General features: G+C 53.8%; 5 protein-coding genes across 17 annotated transcripts in view; 2 read left to right on the plus strand and 3 right to left on the minus strand.

Annotated features, from left to right (window-relative positions):
• ARHGEF18 (Rho/Rac guanine nucleotide exchange factor 18) overlaps positions 1 to 813 on the plus strand; it is a 45,637-nt gene extending 44,824 nt beyond the window's left edge. For all 8 annotated transcript variants that reach the window (XM_062627540.1, XM_062627533.1, XM_062627534.1 and 5 more), the window contains 2 exons: positions 166 to 288; positions 378 to 813. In XM_062627540.1, the coding sequence (XP_062483524.1) occupies positions 166 to 288; positions 378 to 538 (284 nt within the window). In that variant the 3' untranslated portion in view covers positions 539 to 813. The remainder of the gene's footprint in view (positions 1 to 165; positions 289 to 377) is intronic.
• THOP1 (thimet oligopeptidase 1) overlaps positions 1 to 22,604 on the minus strand; it is a 330,697-nt gene that overhangs the window by 224,078 nt on the left and 84,015 nt on the right. The gene's annotated exons all lie outside the window — the stretch shown is intronic.
• Positions 11,658 to 13,866, minus strand: LOC134168157 (ectoderm-neural cortex protein 1-like). Its single transcript, XM_062627555.1, has one exon. The coding sequence runs from the start codon at positions 13,723 to 13,725 to the stop codon at positions 11,956 to 11,958; it is 1,770 nt and encodes a 589-aa protein (XP_062483539.1). The 5' UTR covers positions 13,726 to 13,866; the 3' UTR covers positions 11,658 to 11,955.
• Positions 15,988 to 18,604, minus strand: PEX11G (peroxisomal biogenesis factor 11 gamma). 5 transcript variants are annotated; one of them, XM_062627520.1, is made up of 5 exons: positions 18,463 to 18,604; positions 18,189 to 18,377; positions 17,917 to 18,095; positions 17,170 to 17,217; positions 15,988 to 17,046 (listed from the first exon to the last, which is right to left on the minus strand). In XM_062627520.1, exons 1-5 carry the CDS (start codon positions 18,526 to 18,528, stop codon positions 16,818 to 16,820), a joined length of 711 nt encoding a protein of 236 aa, XP_062483504.1. In that variant the 5' UTR covers positions 18,529 to 18,604; the 3' UTR covers positions 15,988 to 16,817. The 5 variants fall into 5 exon arrangements, 2 of the variants coding, with proteins under 2 accessions (XP_062483504.1, XP_062483505.1); XM_062627521.1 differs by having other exon boundaries at positions 15,988 to 17,043; positions 18,463 to 18,602; XR_009966450.1 differs by having other exon boundaries at positions 16,959 to 17,043; positions 17,713 to 18,095; positions 18,463 to 18,602.
• On the plus strand, positions 18,629 to 22,582 carry SAXO5 (stabilizer of axonemal microtubules 5). 2 transcript variants are annotated; one of them, XM_062627513.1, is made up of 8 exons: positions 18,629 to 19,157; positions 19,604 to 19,707; positions 19,893 to 19,984; positions 20,076 to 20,191; positions 20,277 to 20,395; positions 20,547 to 20,748; positions 21,463 to 21,551; positions 22,196 to 22,582. In XM_062627513.1, the coding sequence occupies exons 1-8, from the start codon at positions 18,629 to 18,631 to the stop codon at positions 22,382 to 22,384; spliced, it is 1,440 nt and encodes a 479-aa protein (XP_062483497.1). In that variant the 3' UTR covers positions 22,385 to 22,582. The 2 variants fall into 2 exon arrangements, with proteins under 2 accessions (XP_062483497.1, XP_062483498.1); XM_062627514.1 differs by having other exon boundaries at positions 21,466 to 21,551.

The following is a 22,604-nucleotide window of genomic DNA, read 5'->3' on the forward strand; positions in this document are numbered from 1 at the left end:
TAAAGAGAAAATGTAGGTAACTTGCAACAGGAGCACCAACTCTTTATGATAGAGCAGCTGCCTTGGATGCATGAAGGTATCAGCACAGTGGGCCCCAGCGTGGACTAGTGGGACTTGTGAAGTGCTGCTAGCCTCAAATGCTAACTTGTAAAATGTTTTCTTTAGCATCCACTGATCAGAAGCAGCTGCTTCCCCCCAGGCTTGTTGGGCGAGATGAGGGTGTCCTGAGAGGCAGACGGTCAGCAAGTCCAGTCCTCCCGAGCAGCCAGGCCACTGCATTGCAGCCAGGTATGCCCTGACCAACTTCCATGTCCATGAAGTGCATCGGGCTCTCTGGGCAGTGTCATGACTATGTCTTCTTCCACTTTTCCCTACAGAATTTTATGGCCCTACAGATGCTCAGCCAGAAGCACTTTCATCTGCCTCAGCGAACCTATTCAAGCCCAGTAACGTTCCTGTTCAGACCCTGGTGACCTCTCAGCCGAGTCTGTTAAAAGTGCAAGATGATACCAGCAAAGAAGATGTAATTTTCTTCTAATTGTTTCCATTTAAAGATTGATCTTCTGACATAACTGTTTCAAGAACTCAGGCCCCAGCGTGCACCGTGACAGAGACCTGACATGGATGTCTTTTCATCCCTACCCCGTTACTACTAGCAAGGACCAGACCAGGATTACTGTCCTACTTTGTTGGCTTCTCTGCCAGCAGCTCAGAATGAGGGCACAGTGGTAATAATTGGCTTTTAAATTCTCCAGACATGGAAATGTATTGACACATGGCATGGGTGTATAAATTTCAGAGCCTATTAAAACACTGACGTGTATTGTAACGTGCTCTTTTTGGAGAATGTACACTCTTTGTGGGCACCATCTTGTAAATTGTTAGAGTTGATGTAGAACCACCCAGATTTTACTTAAGAAGTTTTAATTGTTGGCCCCAGAATGGCTGCAGATTTTTAAATCTGTTTTCACAGGTTCGTGGTCAGTCATGGGTTATAGTGATGGTGTGTTGGTGACTGGTTGACTAACCAAGCCAGCCTCCTTGCAGCCAGGCATGACCCACATCGTGATCCCACTCTGTTCCTTTAGTGCATTCAGCGGAGCACGTGCTCAGTGGGCAGGTACGGTGGAAGAGAGAAGGTAAGCTTCTAAACAAGAGTCTTCAAGGGTCAGGAGCTCCACCTGCTTGTGGATGAGAAGGGTTGGATGTGGGAGGATGCACAACGGTAACGAAGAGTTGGACTAAACGCACATTTCACTGGCCATGAGCTTGCATTGGAGTACCTGTCTCCTTGGAGACACTGGGAGAGAGCAGCACAGGCTCCCAAGCGAAGGTCCTGAGTTGGTTCAGAATGAACTTAGAGACTTGGATTTTGTTCTTTGCTGAAGACATGGACAAGAAGTGGTCGAATGCAGTAATTTATTGTCTTGTTTAATCCTGAGGTTTCTGCATCTTTTGTTTGTCTGTTAACTTGTTGGGACTTCAAGTACTAGAAGATATCAAAGCTGCTGTTGCTGCAGAGACTCCTCTGCAGCCCTGTATCGGGAATGAAGGGAATAAGAACGGTTTGGGTTAAAAAAAAAAAAAAATTAAGATTAAAAATTAAAAAGAGAAAAAAAATAAAAGTTAACAATAAAAATTAAAAAGAAAAAAAATAAAAACAAACCAAATCTCAGCTAAACCTGTGTTGGTTTAGCTGCTTCCAGCTAAACCAGCTTTGATACCTCTTGTTAAATGGGTCAGTTCTTAATCATGGAATGAAGGGTGAGGACATTGTGTTCTGCTCAGAAGGCATTTCATTTCCCTTTGTAGTAATTTGCACAGTCATTTTGTTGTATTACTTCACTCTCTATCTCAGTTCTTCATTACATGCATCACCTAAGGATGTGTATGCCAGTATATGTTGGATGTGACTGGTCAGATACCTTGTGCACGGGAGAGATTCTTTAAGGACTGTGATTACAGAATTAAAGAAATGGTAGCTCAGAGCTTAAATCTGGGGTTAATGCTTTTTAGAACATGATTGGTAATGGGTTTTGTCCTGTGTTGAATGTTGGTTTGAAGTGGTTTTCAGCAGCAGTGCATGAAATGCTGGTCAGTTCTCCATCCTGTGGAATGGCAATATGTCAGTCTCCTCAAATCATTGATGCTGTCTCTGTTGTGATGTTAAAAATGTTCTTTAAGGCTGTAACTTAATTTTGTTTGAGAGTTTAAAAATGATGTCAGTAGTTACAGGGCAATAGCGCTGTACATTTTCAACAGAAAATGGAGTTTACTTTCAAGTGATGATAATTTCAGTTATTGTCTTCAGGAAAGAAACTGAAACATCCAGATTTAGTGTTCAGTGTGAGAAGCAACGAAATCCAGAACCAGTCTTAGGGAACAAGCACTCCCTGCTGTAACACTTCTTGGGCTTTGAGGTCTTTTTCTTCACTGAGTGGTGCTGGTATAAACGTGAAGCAGTGCCACTGACTTCAGTGAGAGGAAACTCCAAACCGTGTGACTTGTTACCAGGCTGGTGACGTTCCCCATCAAGTTATTACTCTGAAACTGGACACACTTCCCTGTAATACCAAAGGGAAATCCTCAGCATTGTAGAATTTACACTATCTGGCTGCATTTGCAGCTAACAGTATGGGGAACGTTGTGATTTTTGCATTGCTGTGATACAGTGGTGATGATGGTTAGAACATAGTTCTACCCTGTATTCATTTATAGAATCCTAGAATCAACTGGGTTGGAAAAAGACCTTGAAGATTATCAAGGCCAACCAGTAAAAGTCCATTCCTAAAAGCAAAGCTGGAATGGAGGGGAATTCTTCTTAAAATTAATCTAACTTCTTGTCAAGCCAGTGTGTGAGCTCCAGCAGCTCTATATAGTCTATATATAGGACTGGCTCCAGGCATCTCTGATCCCATCTCATTTCTCCCGTAAGCACGCAGCAAAGAATGCACAGATTGTTCCCTCCTTTGTGCTGTGGTTTGGGCCACTCCTAGTGAAAACTCAGTGCCCCCATTGCCTTAAATTACCAGGTTTTCAGGAGTGTTAGCCTAAAGCTGAGTGGAATAAACCCGCTCAGCCAAAGAGGGATGTCGCTGATCGGGTATTTGAAACTCATCTTTGGAAGCATTTATTTAATGTCATTTCTGCCTCTCCTAAAGTTTGGGAGCGAGTGTTCTGGGGACTGAAGGGGTTGTTTGGCTCCTTCCTTCTGTGCAGTGGGTGGTCAGCTAGTGACCAGTGACATCTAGGAAATGAAGTCTGCAGCGAGGGCGCATTGCTCTTAATGTTTTAACATGAACGTAACGCTTTCCATGCTCGCTGTCAGAGTTGTGGACCCAGGACTGTTACAGGCTGGGCTGTTGGTTCAGCACCCCACAAGCTCCTTGGGATATGGGTCCTCAATGTGTAACTGAGAAACTACCTGTAAAGTCATCTGTCCTCAACACACATGGCTGGCTGCAGCTAGCTTGAGGACAACTGTTTTCACCCTGAGCAGGGGCTGCATCTTCTTTCCCTGGGGTCAGAGTCAGTGAAGTGCCATAGCAGGTATGCATGTGGCTTCCCATTTGGTACCATACCCAGCCTGGAGAAGGCTTTAGAATTAGCAAATGCTGTGATACGTCATTGATGCTGTGATATCAGGTTGCTAGTGCAGAGCTTACCGTAGGAGAGTGTGGTAAGATTGTTTGTCTAAAGGTGATGGAAACACGTGAAAGTTTATTCTTTAAATGAATAATGGGTCATCTCTTCTGCAGAAGTGAGTCAGTGAAGCCATTGAATCACTGCAGGTGAGTGAACCAGTCCTGGACTCTTGTCTTCAAATCTCATTCCTAGGAAAATCACTCTTCTAGGCAAATTAGTTTGCAAAATACTGCTGTGTCCTGAGCTCAGTAACCTGCTACTGATCCTGCGTCACCTCCTTCCCATCTGACTTACTCCAGATAAAAGGTTCCTTTCAAGTGATACCTGAGGATGAGACACTTCAAGATTCTGTGCCTCCCAGGTGCCTTTTGGCTTCTTGCTGAGCTGGGGTGTGGAGGAAAGGACAGCGCGAGCTTTGAACTGCTGCCGCCTTTGCTTTGTGTCACAGCCTTAAAACTCTGGTCATGTTTGTCATTTAATGTGGTGATGTTGCAACGTCAAGGCTGTTGCTGTGGGTCCGATTTTCAGCTTTCACTCTGGTGTAAAGGAGGCTTCCTCCTTCCCTCCCCAGCTGGAGTATGGGCATTGCGTATTTCAGGCTGAGGATCCCTCCGTGCTCACTGTGTGTGTGTTGTAAATGCTTTCCTAGTTTTTCCCCCTGTGCTCCCTTGTGGATCGTCGTCGTGGCATGGCCCCCAGCTTGAGATCGCTCGTCATCCCCCCGCGCGATGCTTGCTCACGAGGTAGTAGCATCCCTGCACATAGGAGTCCTTGCAAATAATCTGCGGACGGTTTTGTCGTTCTGAGTAACTGCATCCATGGAACTCGGTGTTTGTCAGTTGCATTTACAATGAGAGTTCAAACTTAAGCTCGGAAAGGGTTTCAAAATCCCTGGTTTGTTTTCCCTTCTACTTTCAACTCTGCAGAATAGGAGCTGAGGCTCCGCGGTGCTGCTCAGTGGAGTCCCTGCGTGTTGTGCCCCTGTGCAAGGAAACTTGGAGCGTTTTGTTGTCTTCCCCAGCACTTCTTGCATTTACGAGGATAAGCAAACAGGTTACACATGTGCTACCCCTGCCTGACCTTGCTGAAGAGGCGAAAGAAAAGCCTTTTCCCTGCTCTCTCTTTGGAGGCCAGACCCAACATCTTTGTACCCACTCGTGGCTCCATCAGTTCATCAAATGATGCTCTGGTTCGGAACATTCGTGCCATGTTTATAAATCAGTTTTTGTATATTTTTGTACTGAAAGCAATTGGAGCACTTTAGGAAAGTTCAGTTCAAATCCCATTTCTCTCTGTACCTGGAAGGGAATCGCTCATGTAAGCAGATCCTGTCGGCATAACTGCATCTCACTCGGAGCTGTGAACTCTTGATGCTCTTTCGTCTTAGGTCTGGTTTCTAGGCCCACCTTGCACTGTAGAGATGTACTAACTGATCATGGTCCGTGCTTAAATTGACCCTTTTGTTGGGGAAGCGTTTGGTTTGGGGTTTTTTGGTAGGGTGTAAACAGTGTAAATAATTCCTTTCCTGTTGATACTGCAGCAGCCCCATCTTTGTAGTCTTTATTTCATTTGTAAAGTCGATGGTTCAGTGTTACTGTTCTGTTGAATTGTGCACTCCTGATGAATTGTTAACTTGATCTTAGCACACCAAATGATGATTTTTACAACGATCGCAATGTTTCTCCACTGAAGGATTTCAGAGCTGCAATAGGACTGAAACCAACTTCTAGCAATAAAAAAAGAACATTGAAAACTGACTGCCTCTCTCTGTCTATATTTGTCATCATTCCCTTTGGACCGAAGATCAGAGCAGCAGCCACCTCTCACGTGCTTCTCATTTCCTGCCCTGCACAGAAATAAGGTGCCAGATGAACAGAGCTCCTGATGCTTTTCCAGAGGAGAGGAGGGAGCACAGGAGGTGCTAAGGGGAGGATATGAATAGCTGTGGCCCTTGCCAGCAAAGTAAGCTCCCTTGGGAAAAATCAGCTGGTCCCAGAATGCCTGAACTCAGCATAAGAGTGAATGAACCCAACACGCTGCTTATATTAGCATGTAGGTGCTTTGCATGGTGCCAGGCTGAGACGTGCCTGGCTCTGTCCCAGCCGCTATCGGCTCCCGTTTGGAGCAAGGCAAACAGAAATAGAAACTTTCTCCCTCGTGCTCGTGCCAGTTTGGCAGCGCTGGCTCCCAGCCCCATCCCATCGCCTCCGGCTGGCGCAGCGCTTCCCAGCCCCACAGTCGGCAAGTTCTGTTTCCTGCTCCGATCCCCACGCAGGAACCTCAGCCTAGAGCTTGACCAGAGGCAACCCTGGGGGGGGAGACGGGGAGAGCTGCGACTTGGAGCAGTGCTCCCCAAGGAAGAGGTGGGATTCTGATCAGCGGAATCCTGCTCCATAGCACTAGGGAAAACCCTGAGCTGGTTTTGGTGCCGGTGGTGCAGCGTGCCAGGCTCTTGGCACAGCGCTGCATCTTTGTGTCTATCCGAGCATCTTTGGAGGCCCTGTGTTCTTTGTGTGCCGGAGGCAGTCGGATGCAGCCTGCGTTTTCAGTCTCCAGAGTATGGGTGACATCTGGGCTGCAGCATAAACCGGAGCTCACTTGGGAAGACACAAGTGTTTCCCACTTTTCCCACTTAACAGGGAGTAACAGGCTGATGTGAGCGCAGGTTTGACGTGTTTGTGTCAGCTTTTGCTTGCAATTCCTTTAAGAGTGGATTTCTTCCACCTGGTTCTGCCCTGCTCCATTCCCCAGGAGCGGAGCAGCCACTGGAGGTCCCCATCTCTGTGCCTTGGCAATCTGCGAGGCAAGCAGCTTCATGTCCGCATCTAAACGTTTGTCAGCAGGCAGCAATGGAATCCAAGTGATTTCCTTTGGGACAGCTGAGAGGGACAGTCCGGGACTGAAGTTCTCCCAGAGCAGTGAGTTCGATATTCTAATTGCACTGGGTCCTCCTGCAGCCCTTATCGTGTGTCAAAGCAGTAGGAATCATCTCCAGAAAGTCACAAGAGCCAGGATCTGGGAGATCCCTGAGACCTCCCGTATGAAGACAGGCTGAGAAAGCTGGGGCTGTTCAGCCTGGAGAAGAGAAGCTGCGTGGAGACCTCATAGCAGCCTTCCAGTATCTGAAGGGGGGCTATAGGGATGCTGGGGAGGGACTCTTCATTAGGGACTGTAGTGATGGGACAAGGGGTGATGGGTTCAAACTGAAACAGGGGAAGTTTAGATTGGATATAAGGAGGAAATTCTTTCCTGTGAGGGTGGTGAGGCACTGGAATGGGTTGCCCAAGGAAGCTGTGAATGCTCCATCCCTTGCGGTGTTCAAGGCCAGGTTGGACAGAGCCTTGGGTGCCATGGCTTAGTGTGAGGTGTCCCTGCCCACGGCAGGGGTTGGAACTGGATGATCTTCAGGTCCTTTCCAACCCAAACCGTTCTGTGATTCTATGCTCCAGGGTTAATGTGGCCACAGGGCATCCCTGCAGCACAGATTCCCAACGGGAGCTGCCCAGAGCTCAGCAGGGGCAAGTTGAAACCTCGGGGGCAAGGATTTGCATCTCTTAGCGGTTGGGTGCTGCTGCAGCCGCGGGTGTTCAAAGGCCTGTGGGTGTTCCTGTGTTCGCTTTGGGTTCCTTGGGTGCCTGCAAACGCCTCCCCTGTCACTGATAACGCTGTTGCTGTCTGAGAGACGCGTTCTTTGGTGTTCACAAGCAGGGCGTGCGAACAGGACGGTGCCTTCAGAGCCCCTGACTTGCTCCTACCGGTATCCCCGCAGCTCCGCCCTGCCTTGTCTGGCTTTAGGATCTGGAGCTAATTAACCCGAAACCCAAAGCACTTTCTTTCTACGTGGCTGACTCATTCTGAGGCCATGGGCAATGCCCAGCTTTCTGCTAAACCTCCCTCTTTCATGTGGGTGAGACGAGGCTGATGGTTCCCATCCGTGCAGCTGAGATTCATCGGCAAGGCAGATGCTGGAGGACAACCGTGCGCAAAGGATATCGGCTCCGGAGCGCGCTCTGACAGTGGGAATGTGCTGGTTTCTGCCTTTCCCTTTCCTCAGCCTTCTGATTCAAATCCGGTTTGTGTCATCCCAGCGATGGGGCCAGCCCAAGGCTCGATAGATGAGGGATGTGGGGCCTGCCCTTGTGCGGTGCCTTCATTGTTCGCTGCTTCTGGGCCCCTGGGATCTGGCAGGGGATAAAAGCCAGGGTCTGGCTCAGAGCTGGCAGCGTGTGACACACGGTCCCTGGTGCTGGGCCACTGCTGCACACAGAGGAGGCTCAAACAGGGCAGGGATTGCTTTGTTCTGGGGCCCCACGTACACAGGAGCAGCACAACGTGGATGTGCCTCTTCCCCTGCCCGAGTGGTGGCTGGTGCCTCTCCGCTGCGTGGGGCACAGCACGGTGCTCAACCTGGAGCTCTCCCAAACGGCTGCACGTCACACACAGAGCTTTCAGGGGGGTTCGGGCAGGTGGATGTGTAATGTCCCTTTTACCCCCGCCACAGCATCCACAGTCATGGCCAAAGGCACACCGTGTGTAGCTTGTGCTTTGCTTTTCCTTGTGCTTTGCCATGGGTTGTCATTGCAGCAGCAGCACATCCTCCAGTGCCTTGCTAGCTGCGTGGTGGGTGCACTGCAGAACGTCGGAATGACCCACACCAATGTGAGCCAGAAAAGGGAATTTCTCAGTTATTCCTGTGCTGGTTTGGGGGTTAACATCCCTGTGTATCCACAGTGGAGAAGGGAGAAAGGCTCTGTGATGCCTTGGCACTCCGGCAGCAGGGGATGCTCAGCAGAGAGCACCCACCAATGCAAGAAGCAGTATAGCTCTCTCCAAGTCAATGCATACATGAGTACGTTGTGGCCAGGAGGGATGTGGGTCAGCCTGATGGTTTATTTCCCTGGCTTTGGGGGCCTGTAGGCTTTGTGTGAGGAGAGGAATATCCCATGGGACAGCGATGTCACGCTTGGAGCCTCCCAGTGCCCACGTGTGTTGCCTCTCCCAGATGTTGTGGGCTGGGGTCTAGCTCCTGCAGCTGGAGGGATGAGGCCACAAAGTGGGGTTCTGGGCTAGGAGGAGAGGCCTGTGTTGAGGCTCTAAAGGAATTCTATTCATTCTGCCCCAGTAACCAAAGGAACCCCCTACACCAAACTCACCTGCACCCCCCTTGGCCTAAACCCTCCGGCCCCAGCGCCGAAGCAGCGAGCGGCTCAACGCAGGGAAACATCGAACCGGGGAAACAGGTCTGTTGGGATGACTTCAAGCACGCAGAAGGTGTTGAGATTGCCCCAGGGGTGCTCCCTGCTGGAGGAGCTGGGGCTGGAGGGACACCATGGGGGCTCTCTGCCAGATGAAGGAGGATGAAAGGGATGAAAAGCAGCTCTGCCTTTGTTGCCAAGCAGTTGGGAGCCACTGTGGAGCAGCCCAGCCCAGGTGTGCTTGAAGTGCTGGTTTTCCAGGGCTTGAAGTGAGGAAACAAACCAGAGACGCTCCCAAAGGCCCAGGGCTCAGCTCACAGGGCTGCAGATGCCAGGAGGGTGGCAACAGGAGGCAGATGGACCTAGAAGCGCCTTTGTCCCTGGTGCAAAAGGTGGACGTGGCTGGGAGCCAGCGTTTATTGCTTGGCAGCACAACTGAACCAGCTGCTGCTCAAACGGCTGCGGATGAAACCTCCGCTCCCCTGCCTTGCCCAGCAGTGTTGGACTTTGCCCAATGCTCAGGATTAGCTGTAGGGATAACAAAGGTGAAGCAGCTCCAGGCTCTCCAGCAGCGATGGAGATGCTGCCCTGCTGGCTTCTAGTCCTGCGCTGTGACTTTCCTCTGGGCTGCAAGCTTGCTTCTGTACGAGGCATGGCCAAGCTGGGAGCTGCCCCATGCTCCAACTGCTGGGTCATAGAATCCCAGCCTGGTTTGGGTTGGAAGGGACCTTAAAGCTCCTCCAGCTCCAACCCCTGCCATGGGGACCCCTTCCACCGGAGCAGCTTGCTCCAACCTGGCCTTGAACACTGCCAGGGATGGGGCAGCCACAGCTTCTCTGGGCACCCTGTGCCAGCGCCTCAGCACCCTCCCAGGGAAGAGCTTCTGCCTAAGAGCTCATCTCAGTCTCCCCTCGGGCAGGTTCAAGCCATTCCCCTTGGCCTGTCCCTACAGGCCCTTGTCAAAAAGTCCCTCTCCACATCTAAGAGGTCTTTTCCAACCTAAATGATTCCATTCTGCTGCCTGCGGTGCTCCAGGCTGGGTCTGCAGGGCAGGCTGCGGGCTCCTCTCCCCTGCAGCCTCCCGTTGGCCTCTGCACTGGTGGCGAGGTGATGCAGTGAGGGCAGATGAAAAAGGCCCAGCCTGGGGCTGAAAGTGACTGGGGCATCAGGAAGGAGCATGGAGATGAAGTCAGTGCCTCCGCTTCAGCCGCCCGCAGCAGGGCAGCTCTTCCTGCCACTTCCTGCCTTTCCCCAGTGCCACTGATGTATTGAGCTCTGGAAGCGAAGAATGGATCGCACCCAACCCCTGCTGCTGCGGTGAGGCAGTGGCACCTTCCCTCTGACCATGCTCATTCTTGTCTCCTGCCTCCCACCCATAACAGAGCCTTCCCATCCCAGCCACTGCTGCCATCGCCTGGAGCACACAGCCCTCGGGGCAGGAGCAGCAGCGCTTCCCCGCATTCCTTTTGGCAGCGAGGAAACCCAGCTCTGCAGAGGATGCTGCAAGGTAAGGGCAGAGAACAGCTCAATCTTTGGAGCTTTAAAGAGATCTGTGTGCCCTTCAGAGCTAGGAGGCAGCACTGGAGCCTTCCCAAGTCCCATATGACAAAGATAAGAGGAAGATCTGAGCCTGTGATGGCTGATGGAGATTCGGACTCAAGCAGGGAATACTTTGCACTCTTTCCCTCGAGTGTGGCTGGGAAACCTTGCTGCTGAAGTAGAAAGACAAGGGACACAGTGGGGTTTATTCACGTTTATTGAAGCAGCTCCAGGCTGAGCAATGAACACACAAACTGCTCTAGATTCACACAGAAAGCACAGAACCAGCCCATGGGCAAAGCACTGTCACGTGTTAAGGCATCTGCAGGCAGCAGCGCGGTCCAGAGCCTGCTGCCAGTGACTTAGGAGCTTCCCGAGTCCATCCCAGTACCACTTAACCCAGACCATTCCTCTGGTTCCTCCTCTGAGCTCACGCGGGTGAGGAGAAAGCTTGGAAACCTTTTGCTGTTCCCCTTCCCCACTGGGAACGAAGGGCATTTACAGAAGCAGCTCAAAGCCGAAGCCCTGAGCCCTGCTGATGCCAAGGGGATCCACGCAAGGGTCAGACTCACCGGGTAGGAGGAGGCTCCTGCTGCCCCTGCCTTCTGCCTGGGTCCTCGGGCAAAATGAGCTGTGAAGCCTGCAGTGCAGAAGGGAGGATGGGGAGAGCAGTGTGTCAAAGAGAACGCTACTGCAGCGGTGTGATGGCTGCTTACTGCCCTCCGCACCCCAGAGTTTTCTATAGCTATCATGGGGTATTTGATCACGTTAAGGAAGCCCATTTGGGTAACACACCTCTTGCAAGGGGGAAAGCAAAAGCCCTGCAGGGATCTGTGATTCTCTGGCACCTTTTCTGCCTTTAGAAAGGCTTCATTCCAGCTGCAAACTTTTAAAGAGTTAATGGCTGGGTTGCAGGAAAGCGATGGCATGAAAGGGACACCGGGGAATAATTAGAAGCAGAGAAACCCTGTGTTTATATGCAGACAGGGCTTGTCTTACAAACGCAATTACCGACCCTTCTGGGACCAAACCCCAGCTATAATCTTGTCCTGGCACCAGCTCACAGCCCTCACGACCCGCAAGACATTTGGGTGCCACCAGCAGCTTAACCATGGCACCAGGAGGAGGAGGAGGCTGTGCTAAAAGCAGCCTCCCATGGCACCACTGGGTCTCCTGCAGGCAGCTCGCCTCTCGCCCAGCGCCTGAGGAGCTTCCTGCACCAGGGGTGACACCCAATCCTCCTCACAGACAGCATTCCCCAGAAGCTTTGCATAGGCCAAGACCCAGTGGAAGGGCTGGGATGCCAGGTTAAGTGTCTGTTATTAATACTAATCTTCTCCCCGCAGCGTTTCAGCACCTAAAGAGACGTTTGGTCTCGCTCCTGCAGAGCTTTACATCAAACCACCAGCCCGGAAGCACCTTTCTGGTGCTGATGCTCCGTTCCCTACAACAACTCCAGTCCCAGTCCGGTTCCACACGCACCTGCCCCTCAGGGTTCACCCCTTGCGCAGCACAGATTGGAGCTCTGGGTTGATGCACACCTATTTACCCCCCAGGTCCTTCGCCACGCCGCGCCTCAGGCGGACAGGTACTTCCAGGTGCTGATGAAGGCGGTGGGGATGAGGGAGTAAGGCACCGTCGTGACGCTGCTCCACGTGTCGGACGCTGGGTCGTAACAGTCCAGCGTCTTGCAGCGCTGAGCCCCGCAGTACCCCCCCACCACGTACAGCCTGTTCCCCGAGGCCACGGCGCGGCAGCTGATGCGCTTCGCGGTGACGTCCCCAAACTTGGACCACTGGAAGGTGTCGCTGTGGAAGCGGTACGCGGAGCTGGCCGAGAACTCCGTGTCGCCGCCGATGACGATGACGTGGCTGCCCACCACGGCAGCGGCCGTGTACCGCCAGGGCTGCGGGCAGCTGGCGGGCACCGACCAGCGGTTCTGGCAGGGGTCAAAGCACTGCACCTTGGGCAGCTTCTCCTGGTTGGCGCTGGTGCCACCGAAGACAAACAGCTTCATCTTGGCTCCCACCACGGCGGCGTTGCTGACGCCTTCGCGCAGAGGAGCCACCAAGGACCACTTGTCCAGCTGCGGGTCGTAGTGTTCCACTTGCTTGAGGGAGACGGAGGGGGAGGCCGGGAAGGCGCCGCTGCCTGCTGTGTGCCCCCCCACCACGTACAGGCAGTGGTCCAGCTCCGCGGAGCCGTGGCCAAACCGCGCCACCAGCATGGGAGCAGCTTTTGCCCACTCGTCGTGGAGGGTGTCGTAAACCCAGACGTCTTTGGAAGCGCCGTTCTCGGAGCCTTTACCGCCGGTGATGTACACCTTGCAGCCGATAGCGCAGGCGCTGCACTCCTTCCGAGGGCTCGGGATGTCCGCACGGGGAATGATCTCGCTGGTTTTGTGATCCAGCACGTAAATCTTGTCGCACATGAAGGTCTGGCCCCCCAGCAGCAGCAGGGCCTGGCTGACCTTGCGGGGTCGGGCACAGCAGCCCGTCACCAGGCCGTCGTTTTGCAGGATCTTCATCTTGCATCGGACGGCGTCAGCCACGATCTCCTCTCCCAGCTTGTGGCTGGTCACCAGCTTCTCGCAGGCCACTTGCTTGCGCAGGTAGGACTCGGGCAGCAGGGCCAGGCGGACAGAGCGCAGCAGCTCGGGCAGAACTTCGTGACGCCGGGGCAAGTCGTAGCGGATCCAACCTATAACAGCTTCATAGACCAACGTCTCGTCCTCTACCTCCAGCTCTTCGCTCTCCACCAGCTCCAGCAGCTTGTCCTTGGGCAGTCGCAGGAAGTCTTCAGTCTTGCAGAGCGAGGTGAAGTTGGCCAACGCCATCCTCCAGGAGAGCTCCAGCAGCCGCTCGCAGCAGTGGGCATCGGACAGCAGCAGCATGTTCAGGCAATTCCCGGGGTAGAGATTCTTCTCCAGAAAGTCAGCCGAAGCCTCCCGAATATCCTGGAACTGCAGCATGTCCCCGGCTTCCAGCAAGGACTCGGCGTTCTCCTCGTTAATCAGCACCCGCGCCGAGTAGGCATAGTCCAGCAGCAGCTCCAGCACCTCGGGGTGGAGGGAGTCGTGGAAGTTCACTTCAGCGTCTCTGCTCTCCTTCAGGCCCCCGCTGAACATAGCCTCGAAGTAGCGGCTGCAGGAGGCCAGGACAGCCCGGTGGCAGTGGAAGGTCTGGTTCCCCGCACGCAGCACCACGTCGGTGAAGAGGTGCCGCTTGCGGAGCAGGTTGAGGTGCGTGAGGAGGCTGTCGGCGTGGCCCGGTTTGTGGAAGAGGTGGATGTTCATGGAGCCGGAGCTCGAGCGGGATTTCCGGTTCTCGTGGCTGCTCACGGACATGGTGCCGAGGCCGCTCCGCCAAGGGAAAACCGGAGTCAGCGCAGGAAGCACCGGGACGGGCGCGGGTGTAGCCGGGACCGCGGTAAGCGCACACCGGAGGGGGGGGGGGGGGGCGCGCACCGCGCAGCCCGAAGCGGGCACCGGGCGGTCCCGGACCAAAGGCGGTTGCAGGGCACGGCACCGGCGGGACCCGGCAGTGCCCGCTCCCGGTGCCGCCCGTCCCGTACCTCGCTCCGCTCCCGCCGCTCGGCTCCGCCGCCGCCGCACCCCGCCGCGTGGCCGCCCCGCCGCAGGCCCCGCCCCCGGGCGATGGAACAGCCAATCAGCGGCCGCAAGCGCTCAGCGCTCGCTCATTTATGAATGGGAGCCGGGGACTGGCGTGCGCATGCGCCGCCCCTTAACCCCTGCGTGCCCGGCGGCAGCGTGTCCGGACGTGCCCCCCCCCCAAAGCCCCGTTGTCCGCCCCGCAGCAGCGGCGGGGGCCGGGACCCTCCTCAAGCCTTCTGCAGCCCCGGTGATGCCGTAACTGACCCCCAGCTCTGCTGCCAACGGCCCTTGGATCTCGGCTGCTTGCTTGGTCCCTCCCAGACCCCACCATCATCCATTCATCCACCCATCCATCCATACATACCATCCATACCATCCATCCATACCATCCATCCACCCACCCATCCACCCAATCCACCCATCCATCCATGCATCCATCCACCCACCCACCCATCCACCATCCATCCATCCACCCACCCATCCACCCAATCCACCCATCCATCTATCATCCACCCACCCATCCAAACCATCCATCCAATTCATCCATTCATCCATCCATCCATCCATCCACCTATCCATCCATCCCATCCATCCACCCATCCATCCATCCCATCCATCCATCCACCCATCCATCCACCCATCCACCTATCCATCCATCATCCATCCATCCACCCACCCATCCATACCATCCATCCTTCCATCCATCCACCATCCATCCATCCCATCCATCCACCCACCCATCCATACCATCCATCCATCCATCCACCATCCATCCATCCATCCATCCATCCGTCATCCACCCACCCATCCAAAACATCCATCCAATCCATCCATCCACCCATCCATCCACCATCCATCCATCCATCCAATCCACCCATCCATTCACCCACCCACCCATCCATCCCCCCACCCACCCATTATCATCCATCCATCCACACTTAGGAAGTGTTTTCCTGAGTGCAGCAAAGCAGGAGCCGGGTTGGACTGATGGCCACAGCAGAAAAGAGGAAAAATCACCCAAAAAAGGCAGTTTTGGGGAGGATGGGGTCTGTGTGTGCAAGCGCTGCCAGCGCTGCCCTGGGGAGGTGGCTGCAGACACCACAGGGGCTCGAGTGCTGTGTGCCAGTGCTGCTGCTCCACAGAAACACACAACTTTTGGAATGACCACGTTTTGCTTTACCTTTGCTTTCTCCTGCACTTCCGAATGGCTCAACATGGAAGCGGGTGAAGCAAATGCACTCGGAGCAGCGGAGAGGGGCCCTTCTCTGTGTTAAAATTGAAAGCGTGGTATAGAGTTTTATCATTTTGGTATCAGAGATGTATTTGGGGTCTTTTCAATCTCTGTAGATCCCACACTGAGCGGGAGAGGGTATCCAGGAGGAGTAGCTTCATGAGGTTAAGGATCTGAAAAGAGAGAATCTGATTTCTTACTAAACCCCATGAAACTGCAGCAGGAGCCACTGCAGGGTGACAGGAGCAGGCATCAGCTGCAGCTGTCCCTGAGCAGGACCCAGGCACAAGATCTGTAAGAAAAATAAACAAGTTTCTTCCTGTTTGTTCTGCCTCCCCCAGCCCCAAAAGCTGGAGATCTGACAGCAAACCGGGAGCAGAGTCAGGAAGGCGTCCTTGGGGTGCACTGCAGGGCAAAAGTGCAGATAAAGAGCAAGGACAGGGCGAAGGATAAGGAGTATCGAGTCCTCGCTCTGCCCTTTGGACGCAGGCAGGAGGTAGTTTCACATGTCTGTTCCAAAAGCAACACCACAAAAGAGGAGGTCAGAGCTCCTGGCTGCAGGAGCACGAGCTCCACACACACTCAAGCACAACCTTTGTCCAAGGCTGCATTTTCCTGCTGCTTCCTCAGGTGCTCCCAATTCTTTTGGTAAGCTCCCACAGCGCAAACGTTTCCTGACGCCCAGGCACCACTTGGAGCTTTCTAGAACCAGGTAAAAGCACATTTGCCGGGTTATCAGGAAGGAAGGCTCACTCAAGGCCGACTTTGAAGCATTCATCTCGTTTATTATTGGCACCACCTAGAAATGTAACTGTAAACCTCATCTTTGCACGGGTTTGATTGGTTCTTTGAACGGGAATTAATACACTCGCTGCTGCCACAGCCTGGTGGAAGAGCTCCACCCGGCGGCAGTCCAGCAAGGCACGGCTGGAGGCTCGGCGCAGCTTCTCCTTCACCCACGAAGTCCCAACTTCCGATATTTCTCCTTCAGGAGCAACACGGACTCGAAGAAAGCCCCACACGGCTCCCAGTGGTTATTTCCTTCCCCTCTGGCCTCCACAGAAACACAACCAACACAAAATAACAGCTGGCTCCTGTTTCTGCTGGGGGCAGCACTTCTGGGCTCAAACACTGGAATATTCGATGGAGAAACTCCCATGATCCAGGTCGCCTCCCAAGGCACCAGGCTCAGGCTCACAGGATCCAGCTCTCGGAAGTTTTGTGTTACAGAACCGTGGCTGGTTTCCCTCCTAATGCTGACTTTGTGCGCTTTTAAGTGACAGCGAAGACTGGAGGGTTGTGTTTGTCTTTTGGGACGGAGGACGGAAGGATGGAAGTTGTTTTCCCTGTTTTCCCTATTTTATCAATCATAGATTTTTTGATTTGTCAGAGGATTCACCTGAAAGATTTCTCAATAGAGCGATAACAATCATTAGCTGCAAACAACCCCCTCTGTAATAGACATCTTGATTACAGTCCCACTTACAGGATGGATGAAATCAATCACTGCCTTCCAGGAGAGTTAAAGTGCACCCTGCCTCACTAAAGGCATCTTCACCAGGTAAAAATTGGGCTCCTGAAGCTTAATGATGGTTTAGGCAGCTTCAGAACTCCCTCCTCTAGAGGCTTGGTAGATACCTATCAGGGAAGATACAGTCCCCAGGAGACCAACTAACCATGGAGGAAACCTTCCAGCCCACAGAAATCCTGGAGGCAGCCAATGGATTGCATTGGAGAGATCTGCCCCTTGTGCAAGGATGCTCAGAACTTCAGCCTTCACTTGGGCTTTCACTTCCTTCCGACTCTGAGGCGAAGGTGTCCTGCTGGAAGCAAAAGTAACGTGAGGATTGATAGCCCATCATGTATTAACAGTTAGCGACAGCTCACAAATGAGAACAGGCAGAGCTGTGTTAAATGAGCTGGATGTCCAAGAAGGGCAATCTTACCCATTGTGCTGCCTCAGCTTTCTTAACTGGCACAAGACTCTGAGGGATCTGAAAACAAGACAAGAGAGTTATCTCCCCTGTAGCAAAGGGGAGGGGGTTTTCTCAACATGAACTGTATCTGTGAGGAAGAGCACCCTTCTACTGCTTGGAGGGCCATTCATTTTATCCTGATTAATCAGAGAATCATAGAACAGCAGCTTGGAAGGGAATTCAGGGATCATCTGGTCCAACCTGTCTAGGCAAAGCATGACCCCAACTAGATGGCCCATCACCAAGCCAAATCTTAACAGTGCCCAGCACTGGGGAATCCCCCACTTCTGGGGGAGATCACTCCAATGGCCGATTGCTCTCATGATAAAAATCTTTCCTCTTGTGTCCAGCCAGGGTCTCCCTAAGAGTAACTCGTACCTGTTACCCCTTGTGCTTTCCATATGACTCCTTGTAAAAAGGTAATCTCCATTGTCTTTGTAGCCACTCTAACTACAGGAACACAGTGATAAGGTCTTCCCTGATCCTTCTTTTCCCAGGGCTAAACAGACTCACCTCTCTCAGCCTTTCAGCACACAGCTGCCCTGTCCTTGGATCATCGCTGTGGCCCTTCTCCAGCCCATCCACATCTTTCTCTGGTATAGCAGGGACCAAACCTGAGCCCAGGATTCCAGGAGCAGCCTGACATGCGTTGAGTAGAGCGGGACACGCTCCATACCCTGCCCATCTCCTTCCTCCCGCCCCCGCATCCCACCTTACCGGAGGATACCCAGGAGCAGGGACAATGCCCAGAGCCCCATACTCAGCGTCCACCACTTCTGAGCACGGGCACGGATGATGCCGGCGTCGGCGGCCCACGCGACGTGCTCGCAGGGGTAGTACAGCTGGTTGGCCACGTTGCAGAGCACCGACAGCGCCCGCACCAGCCCGTCCTCGTCCTGTGGGGAGCACGGGGGGGCGGGGGGGACACGCACTGGTTCCTGCGGTGGGGCCTGGGGGGAAAGGGAGCTGCCGGTCCCCCCCGCGCTCACCTTGGGGCCCAGCCCGTAGCCGCAGCTGTAGCGGAGCATGGCGAGGTCATCGAAGAGGCGCAGCGCCGTGCGGCAGGCGCTCAGCTCGGCGGACACGGCCAGCAGGCTCCCGGGCAGGCCGGACGGGGAGGCCTGCGGGCCGGCCAGCGCCCCGCCCGCCAGCTGACAGCCATAGCAGAGCGCACGGACCTGCGGCGAGGGCGGGGGGGCAGAACCCGGTGAGGGGCGGAGAACCCGGTGAGGGCCCCGCCGCTCCCGGCTCTCCCTCACTCACCGCCCGGTCGCGGCCCCGGTGGGTCTCCAACGCAGCGACCAGGCCGCTGAGGGCGCTGGGCGCCATAGCAACGCTTCCGGGTTGTGACGTCACGACGCGCTGGTGCACGCCGGGAAGCCGTCGCTATGGAGACGCGGCCTAGCCTCCGGAGCGAGGCGTTGTCGCCATGGCGGCCTGCGCCGTGCCGCTGATCCCCGCGCCCCTCACGGGCCCTGCCTTCCTGAAGGCGACCCATGCCCGGCTGGGGGATGAGCGCTGGGCGCTGGGCAGCGCCTGGAAGTCGCTGTCTCACACCCACTTCCCCCCGCGCTGGGGGGTTCACAGGAGGTCTCCGGTCCCGCCGCCCCGCAGCGGGCGGGTGCTGGGCTCGGCCTGGGGAGGCGGGGACCCCCGCTCGGAGACTCACCGGGCGTTTCCCGAGCGGCCCCTGCGGGCCGCGGCCCCGGTCGTGCCCCGGGAGCCGATGATCCGCATGCACACGGACCCCCGCATCTGCGTCCGCACCTCGGAGACCAGGGAGCGCTTCTGCCCCCAGCCCGTCGCGAGGAGAGCCGCCGTGCCCACGGGCAGGGGTCGGGAGGACAACGTTCCCTGCGGAGACAGGGAGAAAATCGGGCTCCTTCCGTCCATCTACACCACCTCGTACCCAGGGCATGAGGTCCAGCCTGCTGCCAGGCCGTGGCACTCGCACAGGAGTAAGCTGCTGTACCCCGGTGCTGCACCGGCTTCCTGGGGGTCTGGTGCCTTGGTTCAGGGCTACACCATATCGGGCTGCTTTGCTTTCTCTTTTAATGGCTGTGTAAATCACTCTGATGCTCGTAGCACAGGGTGGCAGCACTCACTAGAGCCCCTCGCCAGCCAAGTTTTGGCTGCAGAGCCTTTCTTCTATGCTCGCTGCATCCTCACATGCTGCAGGATTCACACCAGAGCTGCATCACTTCTGAGGTGCCACATCCATGTGCTGCAGTGTTGTGGCTCACCTTATTGCGGCCTGGCGTCACTTACTTTGCCGTTTCGTTATAAGAAATAAATTCAGTAGTACTAAAATGCCATAAGAGCAGCTGCCTCAAGGCTGCAGTTTTAATAGCATTAATACTTCCCATATAAAATAACACCATTTCCCCTTCTGTCTGTTTGGCAGGATGTGATCCCACTATTAAAGGGGATGGACAGTCCTATTACCACAGTTCTTATCAAGCACAGTTTAAGGGTGAATGGAGTCCACCTGCAAAGCCAAGTGAAAAGGTAACAGCACGATTTTGGGGAGGACCAAGACACAGTTAAAGGACAGCAAGTTCTCACATTGAATTCTGTCCTGAAAGGGGTGGGATCTGTGCAAGTGGAAACCAGATGGATGGAAAGACAGGAAGGAAGGGGAAGTTCAACAAGGCCAAGTGCAAAGTTCTGTATTTCTGTTGGGTTCCCTTCAGCGCACGTCTATTAAATTTGGGGATCCCAGAATCAGTGGATCTATGAGTGAGCAGAAACATGCCTACAGTGCCCCAGACAAAAGGACGCACAGGTATCAGATGGAGAACCTAGTGGGCATCCTCAGGAACTGCTCCTTCTGGTGGACACTGCGGTTTAAGCACCTCCTATCTGATCTCTTGCAGAGCCTATGACAAGGAACATGCCGCCTCCCAGATCCAGCACGTAAACGTGCAGCTGGGGGATGGTTGTACCAGATTCTCCACCTCAACATCCGAGCAGTTCCCAGTATACAACGTAGGTAAGGCAGGTCTGTGACACAGAGTCAGCTGTCAGTTGTTCAGAGCCTGGATTGCTCCGACACCCTTCACTCTTGCTTTTACCAGAGCCTGTAACTATGGTCCACCCAAACCAGTATGCCTCATCCATCCCCAGAGGTGATGAAGACCCTGAAAGAAACCGAGCATTGGCAAGCACTACTACTACACAGCTCTCCTACCCAGAGGTCTGTTCCCAGCTTTGCTGTGAGGCTGTTTCTCTGTTGGAGACCCTCTCTTCTTTTATGTACACTACTCTGGCACCTAAAGCCAATGCTGTTGTTCCTTCTCCCTTCCCTACACAGCCTGTTTCTGTTAAAGCAGCTCTTGTGTTCCCAGACTGCCTGCCGGAACCTCCCCGCCAAGCCTGACCTGCTGCTTCACAAGCACCCAACCAAGCTCTGCCTGGGAGATGAGCATCCAAGCTCCCGTTTGTTCAGCACAACGCAGCAGTCAGACTATCAGCCACCCCAGCAGAGCGAGAGGGTGGTGGCAGACAGCAGGAGCCACCGAGAGAGCCACATCCCCTTCAACTACCACGGTAAGGCTACATTGCTCAGACTGTTGTGGTGCCAGATGAAGCTTGCTGAGGTTCTCCTCGCTCTGTGCAAGGGATGGCAATGCTCTGGGAAGGGAGGCAGCTCAGGTATCTTGAGTTGGAGGTGGCAGGAAGGCACTGGTGCAGCAACATGCCTTTAGTAAAACGAGAGTGTTACCCCCACACCAGGCAGACCCTTTCTACACGTGTTTTTAGAAGTTGTTTTGTGTTTGTATGTGGGAGGAAGGAGGGGGTTTCTGTGTTTATGCAGCCTCAGGAGGGGATGTGGTCGTCATGGTCATTATGAAAATCCTCTGACTTTGCCTCCTCTTTCTCATGGCCAGTACTCTGCAGCAGAGAGGTCCCTTCATGCCAGCTATCTGGGTTTAAGTCCTTTGTTTTACTAAATGTGGAATGGATCACAGTTGAATTGATCTTTTCCTTGGCCCCAAGCTTCTGGAGCAGCTCCACAACTAGCATGGAGTGCTATGGAATGATATTCCTGTAACTGCCATCTGAATTTCTTCACTTACCTCCTCACCTTGAGGATTGTTTTCTGTCTGGCCAAAGGTTTTCAGCCAAGTGCTGAGAGCAGAGCCTGTTTTCTCCTCTCATTAATGAGATGTATGCAGGTCTGTGACTGCAAGTCAAACTGCAAAGCTTTTCTGATACTGCCTCCTAACTTACTGGCCTGAACTTTTCAATTCCATCTGTCAGCAGATGAATGTTCTGTCACAACCATGAAGGCCACACTGGTTCCACACAGACAGCAGAAACAACGACCCTCTGAAGAGATGCTACAGCAGGTACAGCCTTAATAGCTTTGAATTTACCATGGGGTGGCTTGGGGAAGCAGGTTTAGACCAAGCAAAGCTATAGCCTCCCCCCCTAACATAGAATCATAGAATAGTTAGGGTTGGAAAGGAACTTAAGATCATCTAGTTCCAACCCCCCTGCCATGCACGGGCAGGGACACCTCACACTAAACCATGTCACCAGTTTCTATGTGTGCTCTTGAGCTACTTGAGCTGGGACAGCCATGCATCGAATCCTGTCTACCTCCAGCCTCAAGTAAAAGCTCTGTGGGGAGCAGAGTTGCAGATGAGAAAAGTCTCTGAAGGGAGAGGAAGGACAGGCAGCCAAACTCCTAAGCCAGGGCATGTTGGAGGAAGGGGAAGGTGATTCTGGTCCCCCACAGAGGATCAGAGGAGGAAAATCGGCGTAGCTAGAGGTGTCCAACCAGGGTAAATATCTCTTTGCACTACTAGCAGAGAACACTGTGCCTCTGCAGAGAGAGGATGCAGGTAGGCCCAGACTGCAGCTGCCCAGGGGAGTGACCCTTCAGGTACCAATATGGGGCTCAGATGTTGGGGCTGCCAAGTTCTGTGTGACCACCTGCCTCTTCCCCAACCCCATCCCCCCTGTGCTGAAAGCTCTTTCCTCTCCTCAGATCAAATACTCACACCTGGGGCTACCCTGGAGGGCACAGGACCTCTTCAGGACTGAGCAGAAAGATCAGTTCACACCCAAGTTCAGACGTCCAGCAGACATCCAAAAGGCAAACTTCCAAGTGAGCTGCGTCCCCCTGGGGACCCTGAAAAGATACTGTCCCCAGAGAAAAGTGCACTTCGCTCTATGATGTTCTCCCTTCTTCAGTGACCACCCAGAACATGCTGCTCTGTGGACTGCCTACACATCGTGTAACCTCTTAGCCATCCTGGTACTCCTCTCTTGGCCCATCTGTGTGTTCTTACAGGGAGCTTTTATTTCTCAAACTGAATGAGGACACAAGAAGGTGTTGTGACAGCAAGAATAAACACTGGGAGATTAGCCCAAAGACGTGCGTGACATCTCTCTGC

Source organism: Pezoporus occidentalis, unplaced genomic scaffold (genome assembly GCF_034315485.1).
Source record: "Pezoporus occidentalis ecotype Australia unplaced genomic scaffold, CSIRO_AGI_Poc_V1 ctg301, whole genome shotgun sequence".
Lineage (NCBI taxonomy): Eukaryota > Metazoa > Chordata > Aves > Psittaciformes > Psittacidae > Pezoporus > Pezoporus occidentalis.